Raw genomic sequence first — 11,520 nt, 5'->3', positions numbered from 1 at the left:
CTGAACGTTTAGCCTTTTGTCTAATTAAAGTTCACTGAGTTCAGCCTGTTGTGCTTGGAAATAACCTATATATACTGTTTGTATTTGGAAGTAAAAGTTACGCTAAAACCTTACAGGGTGAATACTCCTGTATTCTTACACACAGAGCATAAACCTTAACTACATATCCATCTGTAGACATTTCCCAAATTCCCCTAAAACCAGAGGAGGCCTGGCGTATGACTGAGACTGAGGTATCTTCTAGAACTTTACCACAAGAACAGAAGTCTCTAAGAGCTCCCTTGGGATTCCCTCCTGATCCCAGGAAGCAGAGTCAGGAAACATCTCCATGCCCTTCTGCTTCAAATTATTATTTATGGTAACCCTTAATATGTGCGTGTGTGCACACTCACACACGCACACACACACACACACACACACACACACACACCCCTACATACACACCTGAAATCCTCACCCTCATTCCACCCAACCTTTTCCTAATGGCTAGTATCTACGCATCTTTTAAGACAGCTCAGATGTTCCCTCCTCCCATAAACCTCCCTAACCCCTTCTAGCCAGGCTGGACTAAGTAAGCCTCCTAAGTATCCCCATAATACCATCTATCTGGAATTTTGACCATCATTTCATAAGGTTGTATCTGAGTGTCTCTGTCTTTCTCCCTCACTAGATAGTAGAGATTAAGTCATATGTATTTTTTCCACTCCTAGCACCTCATACAACTCCCTGCAACATAGTAGTTGCTCTGATGCATATTTCATTAACTAATTTTTCACATATCTATTACGTTCCAGGTATTTTAGACATTTTCTTATTGATTATTGTAGTTCTATGCTGCAAAAAGCATGGGAAGTAGACTGGAATAATAATCAGTCTACTTAATAATAGGAATAATAAAATAATAATAATAATAGGAATAATAAAATATTACTATTTTACAGACTGAGATATTGCATACTGAGGAGGTTAAGTGTCCCAATCAAGGTCACACAGCTAAAAAGTAGCAGAGTGCCAACTTGAATTCCAATCTTTAATTTTTAATCGTGTATGCTCTCTCTCCTCCTTTAAGAAAATAGACTAGAGTGAATGTATGACCATCCCTAAAAATAAATGTTATTGTGCATTTGGAAGCAATCAGAGCAGACCTAATGCATTCTAATATCTAGGATCAGGACATGTTGCCTGCAGCTTTAAGACAGAAAATAATAGTCAACTGTAGTCCTCAATTCCTGCTAATCAAGGTATCACATGGAATTTTCAATGGTGTAGTTTTTATTTTAGAAGACTTCTATAATAGAGCCTGAAAGAGTCTAACTGAAAGAAAAACGTTCCTAGTAGCCATACCTTTTAAAACGAGCATTCTTCGAGATACTGTTATGTCTACCTGGGGTAGATTTTATGGGATAGACTACCACAAGGTAAGCTCCTAGCTCTCTCAGCCTCTACCACCTCATAGTTACCATACTGTCCTCGTTGATGGTTGAGGAGCCCAAGACATTCCTGAGCTCCAGACCTGCTTCCTGGGCATTTCTACTTAGATGTTACGCAGATCATAAAAAGAACTATGTCCCAAACACTCAGCTTCTCCCCGCCCCCCTGCTCCTCCCCTGAAGGGGAGGAGCTGTCTTAAATGCCCCCCATCCACTCAGTGACCAGGGCCTGTCTTCAACATCCTTCTTTCAGTTTCCATTCCTGTTGTCTTATTAGCTCAGGCTCTAACTATTTCTCACGTGGATGACTGGAATAGCCTCTTAACCGATCGCTGTCTAGTATTGCCCATGGCAACGTTTTCTCCCGACTGCTGACAGAATACTGTTTGAAAATTGCCAGTCTAGTCCTGCTGGGATCCTTGGCTGCTTCCAGCTGTGGGTACACACTGTCTCCTTTGTGGGAGACACTCTGGCTGTCACTTCTGACCCGGGCCATCCCCCATGACACTTCTCCTAGCAGGCGTTCCTGACTGACATGCCCCTGCCACCCTTTGGGTCTCACTGTCTCTACATCCCCAGTGCCTAGTAGAGTCTGCACTTCCTAGTTGCTCAAGGGTTATTAAGTGTTGAATGGCACGAAAATCATTTGAATCCAAATCCTCCTAGTTTCCTTCTCCCGCCTTGGGCCAGCAACTGGAGCATCAGAGTGGTTCTTTTTTCTCCCTCATTCCCCTCAGCCAAGGTTTATCGACTCTTTCTGGCTTTAGCCTCCAATCCAGTCTCCGCTTTTTCCATTACTGGTCTCCGCCCCCAGACTTTCCAACTTAGTACATGTGGAGTGGGACCCAGAATTTGCATGTCTAACAAATTCCCAGGAGACACTAATGCTGTTGGTCCAGAGACCACACTTTGAAAACCACTAGAGCAATGGTTCTCAACTGGAAGTGGGCATCAAATACATATTGGGCCACTCCTGCCTACTGAGTCAGAATTTTTAGGGAGGTGAGACGGGCAGGCATTTTTTGGCTTAAAAGCTGCATAGGTAATCCTGATGCACTATCCTGGTTAAGAACCATGAACTCAGTGATTAACTCTAGGATCTGGACTTCACTGTCTTCCTAAGCCTTATTTTTCACCACCCCCCTCCAACTTTCTACCCTCCTCTCCAGTCATATGGAACAGCAGGTAGCCTAATGATTCCAGACCTTTGCTCCCTCTCTCAGACCCCCAGATCCGTTTTAGTTATTCATCTATGCATCAATGCATTCACCGAGCACCTAGCACATTCCAGGGTGCAGGGCTGAGAGTGGTGAACATGACAGGCACAACCCTGCCTCATGGAGTCTGCACTGTTTGCTCTGAGCTTCCCTGGCACCCTCTGCTTCCCCTTCTTCCTCATTGCACAGGCAAATACTGGCTTAATGCTGCACTCTCTTGCTAGACTGTTTCATGAAGGTAGGGACTACGGTCTCTCTTTGTAAGTGCTCAATAAATGTTTGTTCAGATTAAATTGGAAATCTCTTCTCCTGACCTAGGCTTCTTTTGAAAATCATCTCCAGAGTCCTCTCTTTCTGCTGTCTTTCCTGACCTGCTCCAACTCCCCCTACCGCAGTCAGCATTGAGCTTCGCCTTCCATAAGCCCTGATCCTGACTCCAAGCAGATTTCTAACTCAGCACTTGTGATCCTTTACTACATGTTGTTTACAGATCTGGCTCCTCCTACCAAACTGTGAGTCCCTCAAGGGCAGGGACCATTTCATCTCTGCACTTCATATAGGAGGTATTTAATAATATTCATCAAATTAATGAATGAAGTCAATTTCGTTTTCACTTACCACCTGCTTTGCCATGTTTTTGCCCAAACTTCCTTGTGGCTTTAATGAAATTGCCTTAAGACTCTTCCATTTTTCCATAGTAGGAAGATACCATAATTTAAATTTTATACAGTATGGAATACGCATAACATGTGTTTTAGGGGGAAAAATGTTTATCAAGGGTCTGAATGAAATTCTCAGAGAGAGGGCAAAGTGTGACTTTATGGGCTGTCCACTGCATCGTGACCCAGGACTCTGAGTTGAGGTCCTGGACAAGCCAGTCACCCCACCTTTCTGCCTCCCAGTTCTATCATTTATAAGCTGATCAAAAGACATGGTTTTTAATCTACACTAAGTCTTGACATGGATGCTACTTAATGAATTAAACAAGATTTTGAAATTCATTAAAAAAAATGAAATCAGATAACTCCTTGATAGAAAGAGGTGTTACGAAAAGAGATGGTTATACTTTACAAAGCACACAAATTATAAGTGTTCTTGACAAACTCTGCTCAGAACATCATGCCATACACTTAGTAGGCCTTCAGTGGATATTTACTGGATGAGAGACACAAAACAATCTATAAGCTTTCATTTAAATCAGCCGGAATCAAAAGTACCAACCTGCTCCCACTGAGAATCACCAGTGATTCACGCATTGTATGTCCCTACAGGAAGCCATGGTTTCCCACTTTGTGATGCAGGAGCCAGTGCCCAGAGTCTCCCACAGAGGGGCACACTCTGCTACTACAGCTCACACAGGTTCACATACTTTTGGGGAAATCTTCCCACCGCACATATTCATGACTGCTAAACACACATTTCACAGTTGTATATAAGCTGCGTTAAATCACCTTGATGCACACCTTTCCGTCAAGCCAGAAAGGTTATAAACTCATTTCTAAACAATACTTTGGTTATGCAAAATTCTTAGAAATTTGAGATCTCCATTCAGTCTAGCAGCTGAGTCTTCCCTGGAGTAATCTTATACATTTTTCAACTACATACTCTTCGTCGCATGCATGTAGGCACGGGGAGGAAATGAAAATATACAAATTGTATCACTAACTTAATGTTCTCTTTAGTAGATTGGATATCTATCTGCATATGGAATGAAGACCCTAGAAAGCCCACACTATTCCCACAATTGCTTATCGGAAACAATGCTCATTCTATGTAACAAAATGAACGGTTGATGAAGTTTATGTATCATCGGAGCAGATAATTTTACAAGGCTGTGTTCTTAAGGCTTCAGAATTAAGGATTCAACTGTGGGAGCAAAGAGTCTTAGGGGCAGGACACCCCAGATAACCTCACCCACATACATTTCTCAAACAATGGTTTTCTGTATGTAAACAGAAAATAGAAAGGAGTATATGCTTTTTGTCCTTAGTATTAAATAGCTGCCTTTTCTTTAGCATACTGTTAAATTTCTGCACAATGCACAGCCTTCAGCACCCTAAGGAGCATAAACAAAGGATATCAGGCAAGTTCACGTACTCCCACTTTACAGAACAATGCTTGTTGTTAACTAAGCAATTCCCAGGGCAGATTTATGATTTGTGGAGCCCAGAGTAAGTACTCAGGTTGGGCCCTTGGAATCCGAGGTCAGAAGCACATGGTGCCCGCTCAACCCCCAGCGCTTTTAGAAAACATGAAAATGTGACCTAAAGTTTGTGGTTGTGGGTACACCAGAGACTATTTAGGCATTTAGAAAAATTAAAGCACGGTAAGGCCTCAAAACAGCTTATTGTTCATGCTCCAAGATTTAACCTTTTCTTTCTTATTTGCTGCTATGCTTGTCCTCTTGCGAATAAATGTCTTCTGAATCGTATAAGATGAATCAAATATATGTAAGACATGTCTATGTATAACAAATATCTTAATAGAGCAACAAATTGTATAGATAGGTAAATTTTAAAATTTGAAAAGTCCTTTCCCATTTCCTAAAAAAGAATTATGACTCTGATTCTTTTCTTGCATTCTTAGACCTTGGGTTATATCACAAGACAGGATTTGTAACCTGTGTTCTTAATTTATCCCCCAAATTTGAATTTGGATTTTAAGTCACGTCAGAACCATAAGCACTTACTTCTTTCCTCCTGCCTTTTCAAGGAATATTTTGGCTAGAGTTACACCCCATAGATTTATACTGTGCTATTAACATCTAACAGAACTTGGAACAGTTTCTCCGCGGTGTTGTCTGGCTCAAGTATAAAAGCGAAATAGGTTACTGTTTCCATTTTTATGAGTATAATTATTATCAAGTCATTAAAACCATGAAATAATTAAATTTCATTACACTCTTTTATTCTTTAATAATCACCTACTAAATATTCAAATTGAGCCAGAAAAAAAATTTTTTAATATACGTTTTTTAAAAATTCTATACATGTATTATATATACATACATATTTATATATATACACACAATGTTCGTATAACTTTAAAGTAATTTGGAAATATTTGACTGCATGACTTAACTATTCAATAGCATGGGTAGTTAGTACAATATAAAGACAGCCATTAGTCCGTTAGTCTCAGGCTGAATGAAATTGTTGGTGGGTCATTGAAGTTGCTGGGTCTTTTCACATACCATAGACAATAAGCGCTAGTCCATTATTCCAGTTGACTTTATGTGACAAACCGGTTAGCTCATAGCCCCTAAACAATGACTAAATATCTATATTTTTCATAAAAATTATGTTCTACCAAGTTTCCAGTGAGGTTCTGGTATTTAAAAGTTGCTTCTATAGACTTTAAAATAAATGGTGAAGTTTAAAGAGGGAAAAAATGAAAAAAATTACAGGCACCGTGTAGTGACAGAAACACTCATAAAATCACAAGGCTGTTTTGAAAACAATAATAACAAAGTTAGGAAGTTCTGGGTGAGATGACACAGTGATAAAATCCACAGTCTTCAGTTCTGAAATGCATGGAAAAGAACGTAAATGCCTCGTCTATCGCGCTTCTCTTGTTATCTAGGGACGAAATGCCTGCTTAACACCTACCAGTGGGACATCATTGAAAAAGTAGAGATTAGTGAGAATAAAACAACAAAAAGAATAGTTCCCTACCCATTGCCTCCTACTGAATGAACTTTTGACATATCAGCAAACTCTTCTTTCCTCTTGCTGCTGCTGGTATACTGCTCGCTGTACAGCTTGAGGGACATCTGCTCAACAGCATCTCTTTGTGCTTCCAGGTAGCATAGTTGAACCTCAGCCTGGAGAGAGAAAAAAAGAGGAATTGCTGTTTTAATCCAGAAGGAATGCATTTCAAGTGAGGTGTAACAACTCAAAGAATGGGAATTGTTCACATCATTCAGGTTGGATTTAATGGGATCAGCTGGGCATATTACAGAATTATATTTTAGATTTGAATCTTATAAGTTCCTCCTTAAAATATGACCTGAATAAATGAAATCTCAGAAGACTCAGTAAATATCACAAAATATCCCTGAGATCATAATACTGTATGATGAGACTTTACATAAAAATTCTGTGAAATTCCTTAATAATATTCTTCCTCGTATTGCCACATATGTAACATTTATTTTTTTAAAGATTCCCCCTCCGACCCATACATTTGCATGGACACATACTCTGAATGCTTCTCATTATCTTCCCCGAGGAGAATAAAAAAGCCTAGTATTAATTCAATACCTTTCCAATAGTGACAATGGACTTCCTGTATTACATTTTTTTTGGTTCTTTGGATTTTGTCTTAATAATGTTAAAACAGAGAGAACAGTGATTTTGCTTACATGCAGGCTTGAATTGTTAAATCTTTCATAGATACTTGGGGCTCACTGTAGTACAGGGAGAGGTAGTAAGTTCACCATGCTGTTTTCTATCAAACCAAGGCCAAAAGAATGCTGAATAATATTTGGCATGGAAATGTATTGAATAGATGCTTTATTTATTGCAGCTGTTGTGATCCCTGTGGCTTTAGAGTTCCCTAGAACACCAGATGAGACGGGGAATGAAGTCTTCTCGGTGGCATGCTTGCCTGTGGTGAAGGGGAAAGGGCAATGATGAGTTATGTGCACTGTGGACCAAAGGAGCTCTTATTTTCTTTTGGCGCGCTTCACTAAATCCAACACGTCCGTTAACATTTCTCAATAGCTTAACACTTCTACTTCTTTATAATTTAATTATATATTCTCCTACAAAAAACCAGGTCTGGGTCAGCTGTTGGGTAGTTGCCAGAATTCTATAACATGCAGGAAAAGCAAAGTCAGACATGACCTCCTACTCTTTGTGTCCAGTGCCAACCAAGCCCTTTTGCCTGGTCTCTGGTTTTACAGACTCAACCATGGAAAAAAAGAGAGAGTGTTGCAAAGTAGCAGCTGCTTAAAAGGGCAAATCAGGACTCTGTAAAAGGAAATGCGTAGCTTGTGAAATGTAAGTTCTCAAACCACTCTAGAGTTCGTATTTTGTTTCTTTCCACAAGCAGCTACTTATGAATGTTCTAGATACTGAGGAAGAACTTTAAAAATGCTAAAATTACTATACTCACATAACTGAAGTTTCAGAAATCAATTAAGAACTGCAATCTATGTATTGGTTCATGTAAACTCTTCTTGCCCAAACGAATTGGCCTGAATAAGAATAGATTCAACTGGATTAAGAATTACGTCAAACAGTATAAACAAAGGATAATGTTACATGGAGTACATTCGGTATGGGAAGAGGGGTATGGCTGATGGAACAGCACAAAGGAAATACTAGATTTAGTGTTATTCGGCATATTTATTAATAGATAGTGAAAGAGAAGGTATGGAGTATATTAATGGCAACACAGAGGAGTGCCAACTCAGAGCTTTGCAGATATCATAGAATTTGGAGAAATGATACCTACAGACCTAAGAATATTTTTTAACAGTTGTGGGGAGGTACATGAAACTGAATAGAGGGAGTCAATGATTAGAAAAAAACAACAGAATATATCTTTCAAAAGAGCATACAATATTCTTAAGTAACTAAATATGAGATAACTGAGAGATACTGAACAATAGTCAAAGAATTTAGTGCAACTAGAGATTATCATACTAAGTGAAGTAAGTCAGAAAGAGAAAGAGAAATACCATATGACATCACTAAAATAGGGCACAATGAACCTATCTACAAAACGGAAACAGACTCAGAGACACAGAGAACAGACTTGTGGTTGCCAAGGGGGGGCGGGGGAGGGAGAGGGTTGGACTGGGAGTTTGGGGTTGGTAGATGCAGACTATTACATTTAGAATGGACAAACAACAAGGTCCTACTGTACGGCACAGGGAACTATATTCAATATCCTGAACCATAATGGAAAAGAATATAAAAACAGAATGCCTGTGTGTGCATAACTGAGTCACTTTGCTGTACAACAGAGATTGCCACAACATGGTAAATCAACTCTACTTCAGTAAAATAACAGTAATAATAAGTTTTTAAAAAAGAACTTAAAAACAATCTTTCCAAGTGCTACTCCCCCACCCCTCCCCTCCTCAACACTATAGGGATACTGAGGAGGACATCCCACACAAATTGGTAACCCCATTAAAATACTGACTCTGCACCATTAGATGCCAAGGGGCAAGTCTGATCCCTACAGGTTCCCATTAATTTTTAACCACCCTAAGACAGCAAATTAGACCACTGCTTGTTCTGGGTAAAGATTTCACAAATGTGTGCCACTGGTCACAAAAAGCATCATCAAGAGGGAGGCCAACTTAATATAGACTCATCACTACTATAGAAGAATAATTGAAGTTCATCCCTTTGAGATCCTAGGCCATTTCTGTGCACAGAGGGAAACACCTCTCATGACAGGGATACATGGAAAGGAGCTCAGAGAACAATGCTGAGAGCAACTTGAAAAATAATTAGTCACCTTACAAAAGTGATAGAAATGTTAATCTAAGACTTTTATTGCACAATATCTCAAAGGCATTTGACATAGGTAACTTCCCTGTACTAACAAGGAGATGAATTAGATGGCCCAGGTCTTCTCTATCCACCTCTATCTCTATCTCTGCTTTCAGTGATTCATTCCTAAACGTGATGATAAAAATAGAACCAAAGTTGCTTCTTCTGCTAAGGTTGAATGACTTTGCCACTCTAAATCACTCTGCAAAGTGTCTTAACTTTTTCTCATACTGTATCTTCGTCCAAAGGTAATTTTTTTTTTTTGCGGTACGCGGGCATCTCACTGTTGTGGCCTCTCCCGTTGCGGAGCACAGGCTCTGGATGCACAGGCTCAGCGGCCATGGCTCACAGGCCCAGCCGCTCCGCGGCATGCGGGATCTTCCCAGACCGGGGCACGAACCCGTGTCCCCTGCATCGGCAGGCGGACTCAACCACTGAGCCACCAGGGAAGCCCCAAAGGTAAATTTTTAAGAAAAAGATTTGAAGAAACTATAGTTCTTAAAAAAATTGTAACATTGAATCTTTGATTAAAAGAATTTCATTTCTTAGTGTCTATGACAATTGTGGATACTTTTAAAAGTGACTACATTTTACAAATGGAAACTAAGACATTAAATAATATTATTGATCCTACTAATCAATCAATGGGATTGATTGTAATCAATGGGATTTAGCAACCTATTAAGGAAAATAAAAAGGAACAAGAGGGAACAGACTCAGTGACAGATCCACCTCTCACTTCCTGGTAGGTGCCATCAATGGGAGTAGGAATATAAAAACAGCAGTACAGGTGAATGGAACAAATGAGCTGGAATTGAGTCTTTTGGTTTGAGGTACTAGTGTGATTCCCCAAATGAGATGTTCAGCAAGCAAGTGGAAATATTAAGACTGAAATATAAACCCAGAGGCAATGGTTGACATGAGGAAAGGAAATGAGACTGCCATGGGAGATGGTGTATGATGAGAATAGAAAAAGAAGCACTTCTCACTTATTCTAATCTAGGCCTGCATTACACCTTAGCTGACCTAATGCGATGGATTCTCAAACACTCTCCCTCCCTCTTTCTCCACCATCCCCAAATCTATTTTATAGATAGTTCATTGATCTTTTTGAATCACATCTGGGATCACTGGTTGTTGTTATTTCAGGGCTTAATTCTGGATCTCTTTTCTTTATGTATACCCTCTTCCATGGCTTTCAATGCCATCTATGTAGTAATGGCCTCTTATTCTCTCCTCTGAGTGCCATAACTACCTACCCAATCAATCACCTGACATTGCTAACTGAATTTACTTTAGGCATAACTGTTTTTTGTTTGTTTGTTTGTTTGTTTTTGTTTTTTGTTTTTTTTTGCGGTATGGGGGCCTCTCACTGTTGTGGCCTCTCCCGTTGCGGAGCACAGGCTCCGGACGCGCAGGCTCAGCGGCCGTGGCTCACGCCCAGCCGCTCCGCGGCATGTGGGATCTTCCCGGACCAGGGCGCAAACCTGCATCCCCTGCATCGGCAGGCGGACTCTCAACCACTGCGCCACCAGGGAAGCCCAGGAGTAACTGTTTAAAACACTCTCCATTCTCATCCTTATCGTGTGCCCCGAAACTTTGTTCTTAGGACTTTCCCGTTAAATAAATGGCACCATCTGTTGCTTAGGTCAGAAACTTGAGAGTCTTCCATGACTCCTCTTCTTCATTTTCCACAGCCAGTTACTCCCCAAATTCTGTTGATTCCTCTTTCAAAACATCTCTCCAGTCTGTCTTCACAGTCTGCATTGCTGCCAGACTGGTCCGAGCCTTCATCATCTCTCCCCTGTAGTACAGCAATTATCTTCTAATATGTATCTCCCCTCACCCATTCCTGCCCCTCTAATCTCTTCCCTTACAGTACCAGAGTGGTCTCTATAAAACTGAGTTGGTTTCATACTGCATTCAGATCTAAAACACAAGCTTCTTCCATGGCTCATTAGATTGGGTTCCTACCTGTCTCAGACCTCATTTCCTACTTGTCTCCCTCTTGATCACTATGCACCATCATGCTTGCCTTCTCCCAGTTCTTTAAGCATCTCTTTCCTGTCTCAGGACCTTTGCATATACTGTTCCCTTTCTCTGGAACATTCTCTTGGTAACATCTTCTCATCCTTTAGCTCTCAGCTGACAGGTTACTTCTCAGAGAGGCCTTCCCTGACCACCCTATCAAAAGTAGATCCACTCTATCTTTCTCCATTTCGGAAGTGTTAATTTCCTTCACAGCACATATCACAACTTAAAATTCTTACATTTGGGGCTTCCCTGGTGGCACAGTGGTTGAGAGTCCGCCTGCCGATGCAGGGGACGCGGGGACGCGGGGTCGGGCCCCGGGCCGGGGAG

General features: G+C 40.6%; 1 protein-coding gene across 1 annotated transcript in view; it reads right to left on the bottom strand.

Annotated features, from left to right (window-relative positions):
* Positions 1–11,520, bottom strand: part of AKAP6 (A-kinase anchoring protein 6) — a 382,763-nt gene that overhangs the window by 136,372 nt on the left and 234,871 nt on the right. Inside the window, exon 7 of the mRNA XM_007450167.1 lies at positions 6,322–6,470. Coding sequence (XP_007450229.1) covers positions 6,322–6,470 — 149 coding nt within the window. The remainder of the gene's footprint in view (positions 1–6,321; positions 6,471–11,520) is intronic.

Source organism: Lipotes vexillifer, unplaced genomic scaffold, assembly GCF_000442215.2.
Source record: "Lipotes vexillifer unplaced genomic scaffold, Lipotes_vexillifer_v1.1 scaffold919, whole genome shotgun sequence".
In the NCBI taxonomy this organism is placed as follows: domain Eukaryota; kingdom Metazoa; phylum Chordata; class Mammalia; order Artiodactyla; family Lipotidae; genus Lipotes; species Lipotes vexillifer.
This window is presented reverse-complemented; position numbering and strand designations above follow the sequence as displayed.